General features: G+C 39.0%; 1 protein-coding gene across 4 annotated transcripts; it reads right to left on the bottom strand.

Annotated features, from left to right (window-relative positions):
- Positions 1 to 10,487: 10,487 nt before the first annotated feature.
- Positions 10,488 to 23,476, bottom strand: RNF6 (ring finger protein 6). 4 transcript variants are annotated; one of them, XM_043997580.1, is made up of 4 exons: positions 23,039 to 23,476; positions 17,441 to 17,654; positions 16,416 to 16,523; positions 10,488 to 13,418 (listed from the first exon to the last, which is right to left on the bottom strand). In XM_043997580.1, exons 2-4 carry the CDS (start codon positions 17,631 to 17,633, stop codon positions 11,695 to 11,697), a joined length of 2,025 nt encoding a protein of 674 aa, XP_043853515.1. In that variant the 5' UTR covers positions 17,634 to 17,654; positions 23,039 to 23,476; the 3' UTR covers positions 10,488 to 11,694. The 4 variants fall into 4 exon arrangements, with proteins under 4 accessions (XP_043853515.1, XP_043853516.1, XP_043853517.1 ...); XM_043997581.1 differs by having other exon boundaries at positions 23,342 to 23,450; XM_043997582.1 differs by lacking the exon at positions 23,039 to 23,476 and adding an exon at positions 22,677 to 22,839.
- Between the last annotated feature and the right edge of the window lie 2,052 nt (positions 23,477 to 25,528).

Here is a 25,528-nt window from a genome sequence, read left to right as displayed (position 1 = left end):
TTTTACAGAGGCAAAAAAGATTTAAATGGTCTAACTTTGGTCTGACTAGGATAGGTTAAAGATAGGAGCTGGCTCAGATCTAAGGATGATAACTCTTTAGCACTATTTGCAAATAAACTCTGTCTTTAAGAAAGCTATTGTAATAAAAGGGCAGGTAGGTGGTACAATGGATAGAGTTCTAGGCCTGAAGTCAGGAACACTCATCTTCCTGAGTTCATATCTGGCTTCAGACATTAGCTGTGCAATCTTGGGCAAATCACTTAACCCTATTTGCCTCAGTTTCTTCATCTGACAAATGAACTGGAGAAGAAAATGGCAAACCACTCCAGTATCTTTGCTAAGAAAACTCCAAATGGGGTCACAAAGAGTCAAACATGACCGAAATCGACCCAACAGCAACAAAACTGTAACAAACGGAGACCGTTGTTCAGGTTCATTACCTCCAAGCTAGGTGACCCTGGACACATTCATTCAAGCTCTCAGTGCCCCCAAGTAATTCTCTAAGGGTATACATGACAGAGCAGGTGATGATCTAAATGGATAAGAGGGAATTTCCTTACTGAGAGATCCTTTCACCAATGAAGTCACAGTTCAACCTTGCTTCACCCCACAACAGTAAGCACTCTTGTCACACAAATAAAGAGGAGACTAGATGGATGGATAAGGTTGGCCCCTGGCTTAAGCCAAATAACTAAGAGAAGGATGATCCCAGGAATGCAGAAACAGTGGAAATTAGGTCAAGTTAACTAGAGGATTTACTGAAATAATCCATCAATAAAAATTTCTTTTTATTTCCTTTTTTTAGCAGGGCAATGAGGGTTAAGTGACTTGCCTAGGGTCACACAGCTAGTGTCAAGTGTCTGAGGTTGGATTTGAACTCAGGTCCTTCTGAATACAGGGCTGGTGCTTTATTCACTGTGACACCTAGCTGCCCCCATCAATCAACATTTATTGAGTACCTACAATGTACCTGGAGTCATGCTACTGAACAGTCAATATGGAAACACGACAGTACTTCAGAGTAATGGAGGAACTGTCTCACTGGACTTTGAGCTGGGCATGCCAATATATGTCAATGATAATGATAATTAGGGTCAATAACAACAGTAGAAATGAGGCATCCAGAATTAGGGCTTGACATTTGGAAAGCAACAAAGGAGTAGCTATGCCTAGTAACATGATGGTAGTGGAAAGAGAGCAGGATATGACTTAATTAATTTAAGTCCTGTGTTAATAAGGAAAAAGAAAAGACAGCTCAGATGCCACATGCACAGGGAATGTGCACCTCAGAGTGGCCAGGTAGAGATATGTGGGCTCTATCAAGTACCTAGATAATTCCAGATTTCTTCTATATTATTCCTGACCCAGGAAAGCCACAGCAAGGGAGGATTGAGGAGCAACACAATTCGTGGATAGCCTAAGAGAACTCAAAACTTCCGGACACATGTTCAGTACCTCCTACAATTAAACTTCAGTCATTATCCACCTTGACTTAACTTTAGCTGAGTTTCCTCCTTTGCATACCTATATGGCTTTAGGCCTATTCTTAGCTCTCCTCACTACTTCTCCCAGCTTTCTGCACTTACCATGCTGCCTGGCACATAGTAGGTGCTTGAAAAATGTTTATTGATTGATTCTGCTGGAAAAGCAGCTTTGAAAGCTAACGGTTCTATCTGTTTTTAGCTCTTCCTTGGCCCATTAGAAGGAAGGTGTCAAGTAAGGGTACTTACTTAACCCTATTAAAGGTACTTACTTAATCTTATTTGCCTCAGTTTCCTCATCTGACAAATGAGCCGGAGAAGGAAACGACAAACCACTCCTGTATCTTTGCTAAGAAAACTCCAAATGGGGTCACAAGGAGTCAAAGATGACTGAAATCGACCCAACAACAACAAAACTGTAACAAATGGAGACCTTTGTTCAGGTTCGTTACCTCCAAGCTTAGGGTTAAATAAGGGTACCTGGGGAGGTACCCGGACAGATTTCAAGGGATCGGTGAACTTGGATGGAAAAAAAAAATCATATCTTTATCTTCAAATGTTCATTTCAGAAATCCCACTTTATGGTTTCTACTCTAAGGAGGTTAGTGAAAGAAAGGACCCATCTACACAAAAATATTCATAGTAGTACTATTGGTAATAGCAAAACAAAGCAAAAACAAACAAATCACACAAACACACACACACACACATACACACACACACACACTCACTCACAAAACAATCCATTTCCTCCATTAGGGAAATGACTGACTAATATGATTGTGATACAGAAATATAATGGAATAATGTTAAGCTATAAGGAATGATGAAGATGAAGAATTCTGGTAGGAAAAGGAAATGGAAATGGTGTATTGGAGGGAACACAGGAAGATGTACATGGAGAAGAAAAGAGCAATATATACACTGACTCCACTTACTGTAAAGGAAGATAACACCAAACAACAACAAAGTTCACGGTATATACAATGGACAATGATGGTGAGATCTTATTCAAGTTAGTCCGTTTCATTCTTCATTTTGATTGGTTGTTGCCCAAGTGCCAAATAGTTCTGGCCTAAGTCAGCAATCAGCAAAATGTTGGGAAAGACGGTTTCCACCTAAAAATCTCATGAGGAAGAAATACATTGACAAATTTGGAGTTATTAAAACACAAGCCACTTATGAACTGATCATCAAGAATTATAATGAGAAGAGATAAATGCCTCATGAAATAATAATAATAATAATAGAGTTTAAATATTTAAAGCTTGCACTCACTGCCCCAACACCCAGGCTATGCTAAAAGGAGTGCAGTCATCAGAAACTTCACAGGATTGAGCATGGTCTAACCATGGTGGGGGACGGAGGCGGGGTGGTGCATCCTGCCTGGTTTCTCAAACTACAGTGACACATCAGGCTCTCCTTAAGAGGCAGAAGAGTCTACCCATCCATAAGAATGGGTAGTTAGGTAGCACAGTGGATAGAGTATCAGGCCTGGAGATAGAAAGACTCATCTTCAATTCTGGCCTCACATACTTATTAGCTGTGTGACCCTGGGGAAGTTTTGTTTGCCTCAGTTTTCTCATATGTAAAATGAGCTGGAGAAAGAAATGGCAAACCACTCCATATCTTTGCCAAGAAGACCCAAATGGGGTCATGACAAATCGGACACCACTGGAACAACTGAACAACAACCATAAGGGAAGAAGTGGGGTGAAGGAAAGGTTTTTTCCATGCCCAGTGGAATGGTGACCAGAAAGATAATTGGAATTGGTCCTCTTTTGACAAAATTGGCTCTGGTTAGTGAACCAATCATTCCCTCACACACCTTGACTTGAGGACAGCTAACCTCAGGGTCTATGCAGGAGAAAGTGTGCCTCAGCAACAGAAGAGTGAGGAGCCAAGACTTATGAGAAAGGAAGCCAAAAACCAGATATCCTTAAAAGAAGAAAATGACATAAGAAGAAGACAAAAAGTCCAAAGGGATAAAATGGATAAAAGTACAGATATGACATATAAACCAAAAGTGAGATTCATCGAGACATAAAGAAAAATTAGTAAAATAAGAAAAAAAAGGGGCAGCTAGGTGGAGCAGTGGATAAAGAACTGGCTCTGGATTCAGAAGGATCTGAGTTCAAATCCGGTCTCAGACACTTGACACTTATTAGCTGTGTGACCCTGGGCAAATCACTTAACCCCCATTGCCCTGAAAAGAGAAAGAAAGGAAGGAAGAAAAAGAAAGAAAGAAAAGAAAAAAGGTAAATGTTTCATATGTACATACATTTTATTGTATTTTTTTAGTCAGAAAAGTCTTGCAATGGAAGTATAAATAAAAACATATAGACAACAAAATGTATATATATCCATTATGATATGAGATTTTTTGTGGTTGTTTTTATACATATACACATATCAGTGAAAAGAACACTGGCTTTGTTCATATATTTTGGGGGTAGGCAATTGGTGTTAAGTGACTTGCCCAGGGTCACATAGCTAATATGTGTCTGAGGATTTGAACTCAGGAACACTGGCTTTACAGCAGAGGTATCAAACTCATAGCCTGGAGGAACCAAGTGAGCAAGCCCCCAATATTCTTGAGTGCTGTCCAAACCAGATTAAAATGTAACTGGGAAATGTTCAACAAAATAAATTTTAAAAACCCAATAAAACATAAATGTTAATTTGTGGTTTTCTAATTGATGATGTGGCCCACAGGGATTCATTTATATTTGTTTGACATCACTGCTTTTCAAGTCAGAAGTCCCTGGGGAAATCATTTAATATCTCTGGGTCTCAGTTTTCACATATTCAAAATGAAGGAGTTGGACGATTTGTCCTTTAAGATCCCTTCTAGTTCTAAACAAACGATATCATGATCCAGGATATATGTATATACGTATGTATGTATATATAAATACATAAATAAGTATGTCAAGGTGGATAAAGAGCTGGCTTTAGATACAGAAAGACCTAGTTTCAAGTATTATTCATGAATCAAACTGGCTATGTCTAAGTCATGTAACCCCTTAGTATCTTAGGTAACCCTTCTAAGACTATAAGTTGAAGAGAATGTGCCAATGTGCCAGTCTTCATTGGTAGGGAATTCTGTGCATAATGAAATCACAAGTCCAGCCCCTATCCTTTATCCTATCTCTGCCCCACCCCCCACTCTGTGTATGTGTGTGTGTGTGTGTGTGTGTGTGTGTGTATGTATGTATGTGAAAGGCCACAAGTGGCATGGATAGACTTCCAATCAGGTGACTGGCCCACCCCCATCTCCAAGGGATGCCACAATTTCCCTCTTTGTGGAGAGTGGGAAGTGGAACAAGTTTCCAGTACTGTGTTGGGGTAGGGGATAGGGGTAGATAGGATCCCAGACTATCAAGGTTGGATGATCTCTCTTCTACTCTCCTATCTCCAGGAGGAATGTCTAGCTACATGTCTATCTGCCATAGATCAGATATCCATAACCTAGGATATGATAAAGGGTTCAGAATAAAAATCACTTTCCCTGATGGCTCTCAAGGGGAAAGTAATAGTTAATTGTCTTGCCAACTTAGCTCCCTCCCACCAACTCTGGTTACACAAATGACAGGATTGAACAGCTAGTAAATCTCTTTATCAAAGTAAACAGTAAAAAGAAATCAGAGAAGTTATACAGATTTAAAGTAAACAATAGAATACACCAGAGTCAATTAATTGGGGTTTTTCGATTCAGGAGATAACATGTCAGCTCAACCAAGAAGAGAACAATCTTTCTGGAGGAGTCTGCTTTTTAGCAGTCCCTAAAGTTCCAGGTGCTGAGAATCAAGGGACATGTTAGGGACTTTCCCCACATGGCTGTGACTTCAGGGAGTCCTCCAGACCATCATTCAAAAGTTCACATTTGTCTCTCAAACTCTGACTTTTATGTAGGTGTGAAGCATCAGTAGACCTGAGGTCTTGCAGTCATTGAGAAGCATTTGAAATCACAGGGCTGTTCCTCAAGAAAACTACCCCAAGCCTTGGGCAGAAGTAAGGTTACATATATATGAACATACCCCCAACCAAGCTCTGGGGCCCCTTGGCGGTCATGTTCCTGCCCACTTGAAACCAGGATCAGCACCCAAATTTCACCCCAATAAACTTCATTTCAGTAATTGTTCTCCACTGTTTTGAGTGTATCACTTTTTATTTACTGCTGTGGCCACAGCTTTAATTTATAAAATATTTGTGGACAGCCTGTATACTAAGTTAACAAAGCATTCATTCACAATGAACCTTAGTGGGGTCTTTGGAAGGGCCTGTTTTAAGTAAAGGTTTGTTTGTTCATTTGTTTTTAAATGACAGTTTTGTGATTAGTATTTCAATTAGTTATATAAAAACAGTGTATCTAAAGTGCTTGAAAACAGTTCAGTGCTTTTAATATTTTAAACACTATACGCGAAATCTATTAATTTGTACTAATAAGGTTTTGGTAAGCAAAGAAAACTTTCACCACCTTTTTTTTTTAATTGGGATGAATTTTGGAGTCAAAGTGGATGTCATTTTTATTTTGCATTTTTTTGTACCTGTTGGTGTTGCTTTTTAGTCTTAGATTTTTTTTTTCATACAAGATGTCTTTTGTGGGTGGTCCTTCCTCATGCTCCCTAAGGTTTTGTCCTCAACTCTTTGCATTTCCTTTGTATCAAGAGATCTCACTCATTCCCATCACTCCAACTATCATCTATATTTAAATCTCCAGCCCTGGCTTCTCCTTCTATCTCTATCCTGGCCCAACATCTACCCCAGAACAACTGACTGGCACCTCAAACACAACATATCTAAGGTTGGATGCATGGTTTTTCTTGCTCAAAACCAAACCATTCCTCCTCTTAACTTAGTTACTTCTGAGAATGGTGGTGCCATTTTTTCTGGTCATCCAGGGTCAGAATGTTGGAATTATTTTAAAATCCTCCATCTCTCTGGATCTCCACATCCAGGCAGTTGCTAACTGGTATCAAATCCTCTTTCCCAACCTCTCACACCTATCCCTTTGTTGAGTTCATGCTTCGACTATCTTAGTTCCATCTCTTATCTAGTGCCTGGTTAAATCTAAGAGTTTCCTAATTGCTCTCCCTGACTCAAATTTTTCTTCCCACTAATATGCCTTATACACTGAAGCCATATTAATTTCCCTAAAACATACATCTTGTTAAACTATCAACTAGCTCCCCTTTGTTGACAGGGCCAAATTTAGATTCCACAGTATCACCCCACCTTTGCTCTTCAGTCTTATTTCCTATGTTCCCTTACATAAATCCTATTCCATTCAAAGAGGTCTACTCACCTCTGAACATACCTGCCTTTTCCTAGCTCCATGTGTTTGCTCCTGTCATTCTAAACTTGCACTATTCTTGCTTACCCATTTGTTTCAACAGAGCAAAATTTCACCCAGTTTAAGGCGTTTAGGCCCAATTTAAATCATATCTCCTCTATGAAGCTTTCTCTGAATAACTCAGCTAAAATTAATCTCTCACACCACTAAACTCCTATAGCACTTAATATTCAAACCATTTATAGGTCAATTATACACAGCAGGCTACTGGAGAAAAGGGACCATATCTTTTACTTCTTTGTATTCACCTCATACACTTACTACATTCTCTTGCTCATAGTAGGCATTTATTACAGCATAACCTAAAAGTAATGCAAGAAACCTGGGTCGTGCAATTCTAGGTAAGTTACTTCTAGAATTCAATTTCTTCATTTATAAAATGAGTAGATTGGATTAAATAATCTTTAAAGTCTCTTCCAGGTATAAGATCATTATTCCTCCTATTTTCTTAATAAAGTACCAGGATGGTGAGCACCTTAAGGTGAATATACTTTATCTCATTTGAGCCTAATAATAACCCATTGAAGTAATAATTGATAATTATCATTTTTTATATACATAGTATTGGGATCCTTAGAAGTCACCTAGTACATACTCTCATTTTACAGATGAAGAAAGTGAGATGCAAAAATGTTGATTTATACAGGGTCACATAGGTAATTATTGGAGGTAGATTTGAAGTTCAAGCAATATACCACACACACACACAATTTACGTATACACACATATGCATACATATGTATATGTATACACACACATGTAATATCTCATTATGGATGACCCAGTTACAACTCTACCCACCCATTATAGAGAAGCAGGAGGCTGACTGTTGCCCAGCAATTATACCCCTTCAAGATCCTATTCTAATGAATCTGCTGCCTACTTCTATTCCTATGGCTATCATATTCCCATCACTTGTTACTCTTCTTTCTCCTCAGTTCTACTCCACCCAAGTTCCATTCCAACCCTGCTTACTCCTTCCACTGTGCCCTCTGGAATTCCATTTCCATACTGAATCAACTTTCCTTCATTCTGGACCTCTTCCTCTCATAATCCCTCAACTCCTTGCTCTCACCAAAACTTTGTGGATTCCCCAAGACAACACCGTACCCACTTCAGCAATGGTTGTATTTTCATTCACACTCCTCCTCCTCCCTAATACACTAGTCCTGGAAGAGAGTTGAAATATTCTTTACTCCCCACTATCACTTCCAAACTCTCCTTCTGCTGTCATAATTAAGCAACCTCTCCTTTGAAGTTTATACTGTTAAAATTTTCTACAGTATTCTAATCATGGTAACTATTGTATATTCCCATTCATGAGATACTCCTTGCTTTCTTAGCACCTGGCTCACCTCCTCCACAACTTCTCCCCTTCTATTAGGTTGACTACAACATTCAAGGTAACATTCCCTCTAATTCCCTAAACTTCCATTTCCTCAACCTCCTCAAATCCTATTACCTAATTCTACACTCCACCTCAGCCACAGAGAGTGATGGTCATAGCCTGGATTTGACCAAAGGTTCCATTTCCTGGGTCAAAAATGGGAACATTTCTCAATCATTCCATTTTTCCCAATGACTTACTCTCTCTTAAACCTATTCTTTACTTTTGATGAGACATCCTCCCCTGACCTTTGCTAAGGACATTACTTCTGCCCTGATTCCATTTTCCTCCCTTCCCAATTTCAATCCTGTAGTTAACTCTCAAATCCCTCATCCTGCTTTCCTACTGGAGCTCATTTCTTCAACACCAGCCCTAGACTGCTCCCACCAACCACCCTCTTCTGGTCTTACATACATGCTATTAAACAGAGGTAGAGGAAGTCAAATAACCATACAGACTGGGTAACACTACAGATTTGTTATCCAACTTAAGGTGGACTCACTGCAGCAGTGAAGTTCTTTTACTCTTTCCTCATTGATTCCCTAACTCCCCTCAAAATATGATCCCAATCTTCTCTCCTCAAGCCATCTACACTTCTTCCTCACTAAAGACTCCACCACTTACTTTACTCAGAAAATTGAGGTCATTCAAACATGAGCTCCCAGGGCTTCTCCCCTTCTCTTTATCTCAAAACCTACCTAACATCTTTAATCCCTTCTACATCTCTATTGAGATGGCCTCCTTTCTTGCCAAAGCCAATCCTCCTACATGTGCCCTTAATCCTAGCCCCTTCTTATCACCATCAGTTTGCATCAATATCCTTCATGAATTCTGAAACTACTAGTTTCTTCCCCAAAATTTCATTGCCCATGGGGCAGCTAGGTGGCACAGTGGACAAAGGACCAGCCCTGAATTCAGGAGGACCTGAGTTCAAATCTGGCTTCAGACACTTGACACTGTGTGACCCTGGGCAACTCATTTAACCCTCAATTGCCCTGACCAAAAAAAAAAATTTCATTGCCCAAATTTCCATGTCCTAGGAAAAAAAAAATTCTATTGGATTCCATCATCATTTAAAGCGAAAGCTATCTATGCTTGTTTTTACTTCTTGTCCTCTTACTAATTCCTAAACTCTTTGCAATCCGACTTCCTACATCACTCAATTGACACTGCTCTTTCTAGTTACTAATCATCTCTTGGATAGCTAAATCTCACAGATTTTCTCAAATCTTCTCTCGTCCTTCCTGTGTTTTCCTGCCACTATTCTTTGCTGGTTCTCTTCCTATCTTTCAGACCACTCTTTAGTCTCCTTTCCTGGATCATTATGTAATATGATACTCCCTAACTGTGGAAGACTCCCAAGTCTCAGTCCTGGGTCTTCTTCTCTTTCTATATGCTCTTTTTCTTAAAAGAATTTAATTTTTTCAATTATATGTAAAACAATTTTAATATCAATTTTTAATAATTTTTGAGTTCCAAGTTCCTTCCTTCCCCTCCCCCTGCAAGAAGGCAAGCCCTTGATATAGATTTATAAATGTGCAGTGATCTAAAACATTTTAATATTAGCTATGTTGCAAAAGAGAACACAGACCAAAAAAAGAAAAAGAAAATAAAGTTTTAAAAGTATGCTTTGATCTACATTTAGACTACATCAGTTCCTTCTCAGAGGCGGATTGCATCCTTTGGAATTATTTTGGATTACTTTATTACTGAGAATAGCTAAATGATTCCCAGTTGATTATTGTACAATGTTGTTTCTGTGTACAATAATCTCTTTCTTGGTTCTGCTCACTTCACTTTGTATCAGTTCATATCTTCCCTGGTTTTTCTGAAACCATCCTTGTCATTTCTTATAGCACAATGATATTCCATCACAATAGTATTCCTACCATATACCAATACGGTCTTTCTTAGAGACCTTTTAAGCTTCCATGGATGTAATTACCATCTATAAGATAATTTTCATCTGAGATGACTCACAGATCTATATATCCAGATCCTATATTACCCCTGAGCTTCAGTACTGATACCAACTGCAGATTGGGTGACTAGTTACTAGGAATTTTGGAAGTAGGATTCATGATTTGGGAAAGGCATGAATTGGTGATCTCCAAGTTCCCATTTTAGCTCTAACCTACCTGAGCCTATAAGATGAAAACTGAGAAGTGTCAAAAAGTAAAATGAACTGCCTCAGACACAGTGACATAGATATCATTGGGGTTCTTCAGAGACTGCTTTCTAGAGATATCACAGAAAAAATTCTTGTCCATGTATGGGTTATATGGGTCCCCAACAACTCCTTCCAACTCTGAGATTCTATGATTACAAAAATATTACACACAGCCTTTGCATTAATGTTTATTGTAGAAATAGAAAGGAGTTTTTTTAAAGTACATTGACTTTTGGTGTTGATATAAAGTCTACATTTTATTATAGTTATTATGTCTCAAAGAGAACTCGCTATATTATCTATACATTTTATTCAGTACAGAAATGGTATCCTTTCCAAAAAAAATTTTTTATATAAGTTTGAAAAACCGTGCATATTGTATACATTATTTTATAATCCAAAAGAATTCTTTGTGTTTTCAAAATAATAAAGTAAAAAACAAGTTGAACCAAAGTTAAAGAAATCTAGATATCCTAAAATTTTCACGTTCCATTTCTGAATTCATAGCTATTTCAAGTTCAAACATATTATAAAGAAATACTTGTTTACTATAATAGATTGCTTGCTGCCTACTGAGAGTTAGATTGTCAGAAACATTGTACTCAACTGTATATATTTTTAAATGTTGCCTTAATCCACCTACTTTCCAAGATGAACTTATCAACATTAAGCATTGTGTAAAACCACATGCAAAAATTTCCAAAAAGTTTAAATAGAACCAAACTGGTAGTCTTCAGACTGGACATTTCAATCTTAAAAATAGATACATATGTATGTATTGTATACTGCATATTTAAATCGAACATTTCAAGTAACTTAAATACTTTTAGCAAACATCCAGCAAAAAGATTCTTTTATGAAAAGAAATTGTTCTTAGAACAAAAAGCTAATAAGTGACTATTTAGACACCAATTCCTTGACACAGTACTGAGTCTGTGAAAATTTGAATTCTAAATAAAGTCTGTTGCACTGTTAACAATAAAGCAAACTGATTTTATCCTACTGTTTCTACATATATGAAAGTGCTTAGCATAACAAAATAAAAACATATTAAAGATTATTTGGTTCTAGCAATATTAATTTTCTAAACTTTTTAAAGTAATTTATCATTTGCATTTTAAAATTTATGCAAATTTCCTACCTCTTCAAACAAGTTTTTTTTTTTTAAAGAAAATAGCCCAAACCATTATCTAAATTATTACTCATCCCAGTTGGCTCATCACAAATAGGCTAAAAAATGAATGCTTAAACACATGGTAACCTATGGTAAAATATAATTATGAAAGCAAGTTCCATTATTTTACCCATTGTCTGCTATATTGGATCCTAAAACAGGCTGCCGACAAATAGGACAAGTACAGTTCTCAGACAGCCATCGATCGATACAGTGAATATGAAACTCATGCATGCAAGGTAATTGCCTGAGCTTGTTTCCTGTTACATATTCATTGATACAAACACTACAGGTTTTACTTAGTTCACTCTCAATATCTCCGAAGTTCCGTGTAGAAAGATTGTCAATCTGCTCTTTGGTTAAGCCCCTAAAGTGCTCATCATCATCATCCTCATTTAATAAAAAGAAATGGGCAAGACGAAGAATAGGTAGTATCCCACTTTCAACTAAATTGTTTGCATCTTGAGATTGCCTGTTCTCTCTATTTTCATTGTTGAGGTTATTAGATTGGGTCCTCTCATTTTCAACACTCATTTCAATGCTGCCTTCTTGGGCCTGTCTGTCTTGAAAAGATACTTCATTTTGTTGACTGCCATCAACTGCATGTGAGTTACTCACCTCTGAATGCATTTCTCTTAAATGTTGCCCACTCCTCTGAAATTCAGACTCAGATTCAGTTTCCATTAGAGAACTCAGTTCCCCAAATCCAGTCATGATTTGCCTTAAAATTGACCGTAAAGCTACTGATGACGGCTCACCAAGTCCATTTTCTGAAATCCTATGGAGTGGAATTCTTATAGTACTGACATAGGTTCGAATGCCAGCACGTTCTGATTGAGAAATGGTTCGACGAAAGCCTCCACTATTGCTCTCAAAGGTGACTGTATTTTCTGCCAATCCTACTCTAGACCGAGTTCTATTTGCAATACTATCCTGATCTCTGTTTTCTCCAGGACGAATCCTTCGAAGCTGAAGATCTAGGGTGATAGTTGGATGTCGCCTCACAGCAGCCGTGGGCCTAATGGATTCTTCCCCTTCTACTGTAATTCTTGACAGTAGTCCTGAATTGGACAGTGGGGTGTGGGTAGTACTTCTATGTTCCCCAACTGGCTCTAAATAGACACGAGCTACATGTCTCCTCCTAACTGACCTTCTAAAGGTCTGTTGTAAAGGTCTATTTTCCCTATGTGAATTACGTTCTGCAGAATCCACAGCATTGCCCTGTCTTTGAACTGGTTCTTGTCTTTGGCTTGCACTCCTCGTGGGAACAGGAGTTCTACCCCTGTTTCCCTGCAGCTGTGAAGATGCACCTAACCCTTCTCTAATGTTGTATTCACTAGTGCCCTGGGGATTTGCATGACCACTCAGAAGATTATAATTTACAGAATTTGTTCTAGAAACGCTTACTGACCCCCTATTTCTACTCCTTACCCTTCCCAACATAGAAAAAGACATTTCTACTGAATTCCGCCTTCTTGAACTTCTTGCCATTCTAGTCCTTGGGGTGCTGAGACTGTCACCATTCAGAGTCACTGAGGTCTGGCTCCTTGTTCTTCTGGCCACAGGACTAACTGCTCTTTGGTGCCCATTTCCAGGATGATTTCTGCTGGCATGAGAATGAGGAACACTTGCATATTCTTCATTAGGAGCTTCAAATCCATTGTTTTCATGATTTATATTAATTTCCAGACTAAATCGAAACTCTCCGCTATTTGGGTTTGTTCGATTCACAGCTCTCCAAGTTTGGTTCCCACTCTGCCCACTTCGAGTTGCATTCCCTGTCCGACGGAAAGTGTTCAGCCATTCTAACAAGGAGTCTCCATTTGAACTGTCCCTAGGGATCTCTGCATCTATGAAAAATTGAAAAAATGAATTTAAATAAATTTTAAAAATTGATTTATACAAACTATTTTCACAGGAAGCCTAAGAGAAGTAACAAAGTTAGTAAAATTAACAAAATAAGTTTGACTACACTTTAAAGTTTTAGGACTATCATAACATCACAAAACTTAAAATCACAGCAGATAAATCTATATTCAAACAACAAACATCAGAACAAGTATGAAATACTAAAAAAAGGCACCATGATGCACTGGAAAGAGCTTTAGACTAGTTGTAGGAAGACCTGGATTCAAGTCTAATCACATCCTTACTAGCTTGTGTGACCTTAGGCAAGTCAAATCATCTCTGAATCTCAAGTTTCCTCATCCGTACAATCAAGAGAGTGGAAGAGGATCTCTGAGATCCCTCCTAGCTCTCATGAATTATCAAAACTTTATGAATTAATGTTTTGTGGGGCAGCTAGGTAGTGCAGTGGATAAAGCATCAGCCCTGGATTCAGGAGGACCTGAGTTCAAATTCCACCTCAGACACTTGACATTTCCTAGCTGTGTGACCCTGGGCAAGTTACTTAACCCTCACTGCCCTACCAAAAAAACCAAAACCAAAACCAAAACCAAAAAAACCAAAATTAATGTTTTGTAATCACAAAACACTTTGTAAATAGGAACCATTATTATATTTTAAAATGAAAGACTTTTAAGATTATCTTACCCTTGGGGGCAGCTAGATGGCACAGTGGATAGAGCACCGGCCCTGGAGTCAGGAGGACCTGAGTTCAAATCTGGCCTCAGACATTTAACAAATACTAGCTGTGTGACCCTGGGCAAGTCACTTAACCCCCAATTGCCTCCCACCCCCCAAAAAGATTATCTTACCCTCATTGTAGGGAGAAACAAAAGACAGTAGTTTGTAGTTACATTCATTTTATGTAGGTAAAATTACTTTGGCCAAAGCTAAGAATCAGAACCATCAATCTCGGCTACCAAATAAAGATCCACCCTAAAATGGAAATTCAAGAACTATACCTTATTATTCAGGAACTTCCACAAGTTTGGAGCTTAGAAAAGGAGTTATGAAGACAATTGCCAGTAAAGAACTGATCACCTGACACTGTTGCACTTAATAAATGAATGCTTTGAGAGCTGTGTACTGCCTGTCTGTACACAGCTCTTATATTTTCTACTGTTTTCTAGATTTTTTGGGGGGGGAGGAGGGGGTTGAGGCAATTGAGATTAAGTGACTTGCCCAGGGTCACACAGCTATTAAGTGTCAAGTGTCTGAGGTAGGATTTGAACTCAGGTCCTCCTGAGTCCAGGGCTGGTGCTTTATCCATTGCACCACCTACCTGCCCCTACTGTTTACTAGGTAAGTAAATTCTAACAAAGTAAAAATTCACACTATGAGTGAGCTTTTTAGAAAACCATAGCTTTAACAAATCAAGTACAGGGCAGCTAGGTGGTGCAGTGGAATCTGGCCTCAGACACTTAACACTTACTAGCTGTGTGACCCTGGGCAAGTCACTTAAGCTCAATTGCCTCACTAAAAAAAAAGAAAAAAACAAAACAAAACCAAATCAAATACAAAATACCATTCTATTCACAAAACTCTTCCATTCACTAATAACTATCAAAAATAGGGGAGATGGGGCAGCTAGGTGGCGCAGTGGATAGAGCACTGGCCCTGGAGTCAGGAGTACCTGGGTTCAAATCTGGCCTCAAACATTTAACACTTACTAGCTGTGTGACCCTGGGCAAGTCACTTAACCCCAATTGCCTCACTTAAAAAAAAAAATAGGGGGAGATGAATATAGTTTCACAATATGACTATGACCTGTCTTGTTAAAGAAAATATTTTAGAGTAAACCTGAGAATAATTAGATAATAAAGGAAAAATTTTTAATGGATAGGAATACAGATCTTCATTGTATCTATTCAGTGTACTTACTCATAATCAAAGAATGGGTGATAAGGTGATGAAATGCCTTATAATCAGTAACATGAGGGTCTTCATATTTAAAATGAAGGTTTTTGGACCAGATGACCTTCAAGGAAAGTCTCTATAGGCTCAAAACATATGGTAGTATGATGAATTCTTTTCCATTAAGATGTTATCAGTTCACTGGTTTTATGGGCTTTTGGGGGGGGGGGCAGTGAGGGTTAAGTAACTTGCTCAGGGTCACACAGCTAGTAAGTGTCAAGTGTCTGAGGCCGGATTTGAACTCAGGAACTCCTGAATCCAGGGCCAGTGCTTTATCCACTGCGCCACCTAGCCGCCCCCTTTCATGGGCTTTTAAAAGCTGCTTTTTTTCTTATTTGTAAAAATACAATTAAACTTAACATATATGTGAGTATGAGAAAGCAAATGGGTTAAATTTTTTTTGCCACTGAGCTTTGGAAAGATCATCAATAAAAAGGCATTTAAAACAAACACTGATGATTTAAAATCACTTCCTTATTTGATAACTCAAACACATGATATGACTGTAGGCACAGCATGTCTAACCAGATGTCCTTTATTGTGTTTTTCAAACATGTAAAATGGAATCAAGGAGAACAATTTTTTTAAAAAATTAACTTTATCATACAGAGTTAACACCTATTCCTCTTCCATATCCAATTTTTGCAGTCCATGACAATCCTAGGATATTTTTACTACTTCATTACTAAGGCAAAAAGTCACAGAGTAAAGCTTAGTAAGTAGTAGTAATAAGAGAGAAATATCCATGTGTATATATTCATGCATGGAAATTTTATCAGGCATCTAGACATTTAGTCATTCCAGTCTATACTGATAAACAATTTGAAGTTTAGTTTAATTATATCTTTTTGGTAGACAAGTTGCATATTCTTAGAGTGAAGCCAGACTTAATAATGAATCTAATTTTGTATCAAATCAAAAATTGAATATGTAAGTCTAGACTGTTCAACAACGAATATATTTCACTGTTATATATGTTCAGATAAAGTCTAATACTTGTGGAGGTAAAGAAAAAGTGCTCACAGTACCTCCCAAAGTTCCTCCCTCAGTTTGTCTATTCTCCAGGTCAGGGTGGGATGCTAGATGTTCCTTGGCTCCATCTAATCGCTGCTGTAGCTCTTCTGATGTTATTTCTCCTAAAAGCAATTAGAAAATGTAAACTTTAAAGTCAGCCTTTAATTGTTCAGTTTTATAAAGGGAACATATGAGATGTAGAATAAATCTTTAGCATACTATAACAGAATGAATTTAAATGTTCATTTTTTTGGAGATGCTAAAGGAAAGGGAAAGCAGTATAAATGTTGGGCCCAAAGAATAAATAATTAAGAATTTTAAACTTCTAGTTAGCATATTCTATGTATTCACCAAAAAATCCAAATAGCTGTTTCTTTTTTTAAAAATGTTTTTATTCAAATTAAATTTATCCCTTGATATCCTGGTAAGCTACCCTAAGTTCATAAACTTTGGACTACAATTCTGTGGATTTCCTTAATTTGATGTAGAAATCAAGGAAGAAATGCATCTGGAAATATCAACTATTATTTATTCCCCAAATCTTCTTGAACTCCATTTAATAAATATTACCATATATAATTCAATGGTCAAATTAGATCTACTGAGTACACTAGCTTCTTATGAGAGCTAGAATGTCAAATGATTAAATAAGTAGTGATACCTACACATATGTAGACTTACTTTGAATAATGTCTGTAATTATATTCGTGAAATTTTTGCTTAAGGTAAATATGTGTATGTGTGTGTGTGTATACACATATATAAAAATGTCTCCACCTCTCTCTGGAACATCTTATGGGACAGATGTCCTTATGTACCATCAACCTGTTTTGTTGGTTAGGTTGCTTGTATAGCAGAATTATTTCCTGCTTTCTATCCTACACCAACATAAAGGAATATTCCAGGGTTTGTTTTTCCCCTTGTCACTTTAAGGCATAAACCAATGTTCTGATTCTCTGAACAGAACTCCTCACTTGCTATGCTTCTAAATTTCCTCCTTAAATGTCAAAATATTTCTCTCCTGCTATACATCTCTTACCAGGGGTGCCTAGGAGATTGTGGTCTCTCATTAACCTATAATCTTCATCATTGAGTTCATTAATGAACTGGTAATAGGCCTCTTCCCTGCTGAGGCGCTCTTGCTGCCATCTTCGCTCATCTTCACTGTGACGGTGGTCTTGAGAAGAGGCCTGTTCACTACCTCCACCTGAACTAGACCTAGACTGATCCATGCTGTGTGATATCCTGGCTTCCTGTTCAACCGATACACAAAAAAAATTCAATGTGTTAATCATAGGTTACAGGTTGCTTCATTTTTCATTTAAGTTGGACTAGAAAACCTTGTTTTCTTCTCCTTTTGCACCCAACCACACTACCACCCCCCACCCTTACAACAGATGACACAGCTATTCACTTCCCTGGGAAGAGTAAGGCCAACTGACTAGAGATTCTTTACCCCTCCCCCCCATTTCATTGTTATACGTTGACATCAGCACCCTCTCCTCCTTCCCTTTGGCAGTAAAAAACAATGTATCTTTACTCCTCTTCTCTAAAATTACTCACTCTATCAACCCCTTTGATTCTATTCCCCCCCCTACCTCTCCAGGTTCCTGCCCCACCCCCCATGAGCCTTTCATTTTTCCTTCTTCACTGACTTCTTCTCATCTGCTAAAACACAAACAACAAAACAAAAAAGCCATGCTCAGATCTTCCCAATTCTTAAAAGTATATAAAAACCTTTACACCTCCAAGCCATTAGTGATCATCTCATCTTCCTTATCTTTTACTGCTAAAATTCTTGAAAAACCTGTTGATACACAGTCCAAACTTATTATCCTTTTCCCTAAATCTGCTCCTTTCTGACTTCACTATTTCTGACAAGAGGTGTATTATATATAATATACACACACCCCATATTACCACTTTGACAATATATTTCATTCTACTCTTTCATTACCAGTTCTGTCCATTTTACCTCTAGAGTATCTCCCATATCCATCCCCTTTTCTAAATATTCAAAGACCCCAATACAGGCCCTTTATTAGAACCTGCCTGGGTTATTATATTAACTTCCCAACAGGTTTTCTATCTTCAATCACTTCCTGTTCATTCTATTCTTTATACTGATGACAAAATAATCTTCCAAACATAGATCTGGGCATATCACACTACTTGGCTCAAAAACTTCAGTATTTGGTAGGCAATACCAAGCCAAGGTTATACTCCTCTGCCTGGGATACCTGGTGTTAAATATTATACCACAAAACCTTTCAAAATCTTATCCCGTATTACTTCCCTTCATTCACTCTATACTGCAACCGAACCAAAATACTTTCTGCTCCAAAACCCTGCATGCCCTGGGCCTTCTAGCTTCCATGCTGCTTGCTCCCTATATTTGCAGTGTCTTCTCCCTCATTCTCTAAGCTTGTTGAATACCTACCCATCCTTTCAAGCCACCTTGAAAGATACCATCTCCTCCACAAAGCCTTCCCTGATTTACACCCTTCCAGTCAGAAAGCATTTTCACTGATGAACTCATAGTGCTTTGTTTTGCAACTCTCCAATATACTTAGATAAATGGAAAGATAGATGGAGCAAATTAAGCATTATGTGTTAGGCGCTATATCAATATTACACATATTAATTCCAATATTATACATTATCTCCCACTAGACTAAAAGCTCTCTGAATGCAGGGACTCATCTCATGTAAACTTTATATCTCACCCACCGCAGTCTTTGCCACAAAAGATAATTAATACTTTTGCTGAATTAAGTATGTTTTTAAAAATTTTAAGGAACAAAGAACCACATCTTTTGATGTGTATTTCCTGCCTTTACATGTCAAAAAACTGTTGCAAGAGAGTTTAAACAAACCTGAATTTGAGTCTCAGCTCCAATATTTACAAGCAGTAAATCAGAATCTCAGCTTTAGTTTCCCTGTCTTAAGTGGTGTTAATAAAACTTGTATTACCTACCTCACGGGATTATCAGGAAAGTACTTTGTAAACCTCAAAGTACTATTTAAATCTGAGTTACTGCTAAGTAATTTAAATGAAAATATATTTTAAGAGTTTAAAAATCCAATTAGTATACCAAATTAGGAATAGCTAAAAGACAGTTAAGCCCTTAGTGTCAGTCTAGATTTATTTGAATTGTACCTTTTTCATACCAGTTATGTCAAAGTGACAAATTGAGACAGTTATTTAGTTAACTGTCAAAACATCCTACTTGTCACTCAATTTTCTGTATATTTCAAGTTAAAGTGAATTTTAGTTTACTTGAATTACCCAGGTAATTCCTAAGTTATTCAAAAGGACACCTGAATATTATAAAAACAAAACAGCATATTTAAATAGATTTCAAAAAAGTAAAGTCAGAAGATGTAAAATATTCCCTATATCAGACTTTGCTATAATATCCATCAGTCAACTATATCCTACGAACTCTGCCTGGAGAGGTTATTTCCCCCAAATCAAAAAGAAAGATCTACTAATTGTATAACGACAATATGAAGAAATTACATAGGAAACTGCTATTCCATATAGATGACTGAAGTCTAGGATATTAAGTTGGAGTGTCTGATGGCTCCTCATCCTAAACCCCAACCTTTCCCTACCCAATGGACATTTTCCTAATGTCTGACTAGTGGTGAACCTTCCTGAAACCTGTCAACGAGAGGATGTTTGGATTAAGTATCAAGAAAAATTTCTGGCTTATAGCCACATTTGTTTCTCCCCTGAAGCCAATCTTTTAAATTATGATTCAAGTCAATGGGGAAATTTTTTCTGTTTTACACATTTAAAAAAATGTCTATTTTAAGGATAACATCTATTTAATTAAATGAAACTACCTGTAATCCTGTTGCATTCAATTCTATGAACATTTATTAAGCCCTATTAAGAAAAAGAGTCCTTGCCCTCAAGGAGCTTATAATCAAATATGGGTGATAAGGTATGTACAAATATAACTATGATACAATGCGATAAGTATGGAGAGGTATAAACAAAATACTATGAGGAATTTTAGAATAGATCACTTCCAGCTTGGGAGCGAGGAGACAGAAAAGGCTATATAAAGAAAAAAAATGCTATATAAGAAGAAAAGGCTATAAGTATGAGTATCACCAAAGTTAGATCTTGAAGAAAGTTGAGAATTTCAATAAGCAAAAATTAGACTATTTTCAGGGCAGCTAAGTGGCACAGTGGTTAGAGCACGGGCCCTGGAGTCAGGAGGACCTGAGTTCAAATTCAGACACTTGACACTTACTAGCTGTGTGACCCTGGGCAAGTCACTTAATCCACAATGCCCCACAAAAAAAGAAAAAAGAAAAATTAGAGAAAGATGAAAGGGGAGGCAGATTCATTTCAAGCAAAGGGACAGAGCGGACAAAGGCAAAAGACAAAAAAGGGGGAGGTCAAGAATGAGTGATATTATGGTATAGTTAATACATAATTAATACATATAGATAATACATAATACATGTAGTTAATACGTAAGAGTACATTAAGAGGAATAGCATAGGACAAGAGTAGAAATATAAATTAGTTCCCAATAGTGGAATCCTGGCATTCAAGGCCAGGATTTCCAATTTATACTTTATCCATTAAGGATCTTGGAGCAGTTGAATTGTTAGGAAGCCTATATAAATAGCAGTGTAAAGGACGGATTGAAACAAGGAAAGAAGATAACTGTATTAACATTGAATAGTTCCAGGATGATTTGAAATTATTAATCTATATCTTTTACTTCTAGGGTGTGATTTAAGGCTGGGAAGAACAGAACATAATATTATACAAAGTTTCTGGTAATTTGGTCTACATCATCTCCTATAAAAATATAGTAATTTAAAAAAATACTCCCTTAAGTCCACAAATAAGAGATGTCAACATGCCTTGGAAAATAGTAAGAGCATTATATATTGCTAGGTACTACTGTTAGATATTACTAGTCCAATGTTCCCAACCTGCTAATTGGGTCCCACAAAAAGTGACAAATATGCACTTTTAGCTGCACTTCTCCATTCCTTTGGAACAAGTTCCTCCCACTGTCCACAAAGAGCACTCAGTCCTAAATAGCTGATCAGTGTAGCCAATCTTAACCCTTGCACTCTGAGAAGCTATTTTAAGAGCAAGAGCTGGGTACTTTGTACATAAAACAATCTCCATTCCTTGGTAAAGTCAGGCACAGGTACGTGAATCATAGCTCTTATACTACATAATCCCCAACTCCAGTGTTTCCAGTTTAGGCTTGGAGTTCTCAATATTTGGTTCAGCTGAAAGGAACCTTAATCCTTTACCTACTCATTTTAAAAAAGAGAAAACTGAGGCCAGAGGTAAAGTAGCTTGCTGAGGGCCACAGTTTCTGACAAAATTCAAATTAGAACTCGGGTCTTCTAATTTCTAGTCCAATGTTCTTTCCTCACCACATGATACAATGGGAATTTCTTAAGTAAATAACTACTTACCAAAGGTAAAAGACCCACAAGTTTAAGGCAGTGCCTGAAGGAACAGGTAGGGAATGGTCAAATATTTATATATTCTAATGCTTAAAAATCTCATGTTGATTAACTTTAAGAGCATAAAAAAGAACTCAGATATGAAATGGGACAAACAATAGTTAAATAACAGCTGTAAAAGCTATCTTTCCATGTAAAAAATTTTCACATCAGGACATGAGCTACCATCAAACAAGGAACACAGAGCCTTGAATACTATTTTCTTCTAAATAATTGAAAAAAACGAAATTATTTGTGGGATCAAGCTATTCTAACATTATTACTAGTGGAAATAATTTGAGTAGTCCAAAGATATTTTCGTGTATAATTCATAAGATTTAAGCAGTTTAACTTCCTTCTAATAAAAAAAAAAGACATGAACTGCAATTACCCTTTAATTACTTCCCTCCCCCACACCCCAGGGCGATACCCTACAAAAGCAAAGAAAAGGGGTTAAATATTCAAATTAGGTTGTCTCTTTGAAGCTTGGATACTTCCTGGTATTCTACCGTTGCTGCCCCCAATAGACTACAAATTCTCCACGTGGGTTTTTGACAGATAACAGGCCTAGAAAATGAAATTCCCCCAAAAACTAAGTTATGAAAATTCGACATGACGTCCCTTCCACCTAACAAGAGAAATCTAGGCCTTTCTCCCACACTGGGTTGGACTTGCCTCTAAATCTTCTTCCTTATCTTAACCCCCACTCGGTTACTATGGCCGTAGTTGAAGTTTCGCCCCATAGGTTTCTGATCCTCTTTCCACTCTGCCAAGCCCACCTTGGTCTGCTACAGGTCCAGGCAGGGGCAGCCGCCTAAAAGCAGGGGTGGGTCAGTCGGCCCCAGGGCCCCCAACCTCTCCCCAAATCGAGCCTGCAGGGGAGCGTCCCTCAGCAACCCGGACTCCCACTGGGGTAAGGTTGATAGGCAGCACTCTCCAGCCAATCCCAGACGAGAGCCGCTCATTACCGAGGGCCTCAACCAATCAGAGGAGAGGTAGGTGGAGCCGGCGAGAGCGAGGATGGCTTGCTTTCCTTCTCCTACTCCTCCTCCTCTTCCTCCTCCTCCACCTCCTCCTTTTCCCAGGGCAGCGGCGGCCGCTCGGTCCCAAAGCAGCCGTTGCCACCGTGCCCCCGGCTCACCTAACCCTTCGTTCTGGGCTCCTCGTCCAGCCGCGGCGGAAACAGCGGCTCTCCTCGCGGGGCCCTGGAGGAAGTGGCGGGGGCGGCGGCCGCTTCCCCCCGAAGCGGTTCCTGGTGCAGAACGGCCGGGACCGACGGGCCTGCTGCGTCGGGGAGCCGTTGACCTGGAGGCTGGCCAGACCACGGCTCGGAAAACAGCCGGCTGGAGGGGAAAGGAGACGCGGGGCGGAGAGAGGGTGGGGGACGGCTGCTGCGACTTCTTAGCACCCCCGATCCCTCCCCCACAGCCCGTCCACCTGTCACCTGCCAGGCCGAGCCGCCGCTCGAACACGGGGATCGACTCTCCCGCGGGCTGAAAGCATCGCGGGTGCAGCTGGAATCGCCGTCCGGCGGGGAGCCAAGATTCCTGAGTCCTGCGTTCCGCCCACTCGACCACTCCTAGGCTCCACACCCCCCTCCCTCCCTCCCAGCTGGTTATCACATGGCCTTCTCTGGGCGTGACACTGCGCTCCTCCTCCTGCCTTCTCTGCCGCGCACACCGCAGCTGCTAGGCTGTTTGTTAGTGCACTTGGGGGAGAATTTGAGGCCAATCTTTCTCTCCTAATTATGTAAAACCGGTAGTGTGTGGTTGGGAGGAGGGGTGGGGATGGAATAGTATCAGTTCACTCTAATGTTATTTACCTAAAAGAAGATTTCCTCTAAGGGCACACTTTGCTGCTGTAATTCAATTCAGCAAACGTTGATTAAGCGCTAGAGTCTAGGGATACAAAGACAAAAATGAAACGGATCTCGGGGGCAACTATAAAGCACCGGCTCTGGATTCAGGAGTACCTGAGTTCAAATGCAGCTTCAGACACTTGACACTAGTTGTGTGACCCTGGGCAAGCCACAACCCTCTTTGCCCCGCAAAAAAAAAAAAAAAAAATGAAACGGATCTTGTCCTAAAGCACTGATATCAGAATAACTAAAACCGGGTGTACACTGACCAAGCTGGCACCATGGGTTAAATTGCTGTGTCCAAAAAGATCTCAGGAGTTTTAAGTGGATCTCAAGCCAAACGAGTCTGTTTAAGGGCTAGGGCTAGGGAGCGGGTTTGGGATTTCACTGGTATAGAGAACTCCCCAGGTGCAAGCTTGCTTCTCTTCCCTTTCTCTTCCCCGCGAAGTCTTAGAGTATTGCCCAGATAGAGCACTGAGAAGTAATTTGCCCTGTGTCACAAAACTAGGGAAATGATAGGTCATTTTAGGAGGGATTCTTAAGCTGGAAGGCATACCTAACGATGATGAGGAGCCTGAGGCGATCATAAAAAGATCATGCCATACAAGCAAAATTGAAGGAATTGAGGGGCAGCCAGGAAAAAAGATAAGACTCAGGGAAGACATAATAGTCGACATGATTATAGGCTGCTAGGTGGCAAAGTGGATAGAGCACTGGACCTGATGTCAGGAAGACCTGAGTTCAAATTCAGGCTCAGACACTTAGCTAGCTGTGTGACCCTGGACAAATCACTTAACTTCTCTTTGCTTCAGCTTCCTCAACTGTTAAATGGAGATAATAGTATCTACCTCATAGGGTTGCTTAAAGGAACCTTGTAAGGATCAAATGGGACAGGTGCCTAGACACATAGTAGGTACTATATACATGTTTATTCCCTTCCCTTTCTCTGATTGTTGCCTTAAAGTACTGTTAGCCAGAAACAAGTCAGATTACTCTGCTTGGTTTAGAAGGCACAACTAGAAGCAAAGGTTAGAAGTTACTGAGAGGCAGATGATTTCCTAACTCACCAAAAGTGGAATGGACTATTTTAGGAGGAAGTAGGCTCCTCCTTGAGGTCTTCAAAGGAAGGCTGGATGCCCACCTATTTGGAGTTTCATAGCTTCCTATGAAGATGTGAGTTGTTCTCAATAGCCCCAGGTTATATGGTTTGCCCAGGGTTGCACAGCCAATGGACATCGAAAGCAGAACTTGAGACCGGGTCTTCCTTAAAACTCCTCTCTGCCTGCAATATGCTATACCTCTCTTAGAATAGAACTAAATAGGGAAATAGGAGCGGCTAGGTGGCAGTGGATTAAGCACTGGCCCTGGATTCAGGAGTCCCTGAGTTCAAATCTGACCTCAGACACTTGACGCTTACTAGCTGTGTTACTAGCTGTGTGACCCTGGGCATGTCACTTAACTCCCAGTGCCCCGCAAAAAAAAGAATAGAACTAAATAAAGCAAATTGAAGAAATCTTTTTGAACATCTGCTATGATCAGGCTAATAGTAAGAGTATAACATGATCTTCACCCTTAAGGCATGTACAGTTTAGTTGGGAGAGAAGAAAAAAGTGAAGAAATCTAAGGAAACAAGTTTAAGAAGTGTTAGGAGGCAGTACTTAATGTCATGTGAGTAGTACAATCAGGAAGGGTGAGATCACTGGAATGGGGTCATCTGGGAGCATTTCATAGAGGAGGATGCCTTTGTTGGGCCTTGAACAATGGACTGTATTT

Source organism: Dromiciops gliroides, chromosome 3 (genome assembly GCF_019393635.1).
Source record: "Dromiciops gliroides isolate mDroGli1 chromosome 3, mDroGli1.pri, whole genome shotgun sequence".
In the NCBI taxonomy this organism is placed as follows: Eukaryota; Metazoa; Chordata; class Mammalia; order Microbiotheria; family Microbiotheriidae; genus Dromiciops; species Dromiciops gliroides.
The sequence above is the reverse complement of the archived record's forward strand: the minus strand, read 5'-3'. Positions and strand labels throughout refer to the sequence as shown.

What these genes read in the sequence shown, in the direction of transcription:
- RNF6 (XM_043997579.1), bottom strand. Translation starts at nt 17,696, where the DNA reads ATGATTAACACATTGAATTTTTTTTGTGTATCGGTTGAACAGGAAGCC. An exon ending in CAATCTCCTAGGCACCCCTG is followed by an intron (nt 16,524 to 17,440) that starts GTAAGAGATGTA and finishes AATTGCTTTTAG; the next exon opens with GAGAAATAACATCAGAAGAG. An exon ending in TGAGGGAGGAACTTTGGGAG is followed by an intron (nt 13,419 to 16,415) that starts GTACTGTGAGCA and finishes AATTTTTCATAG; the next exon opens with ATGCAGAGATCCCTAGGGAC.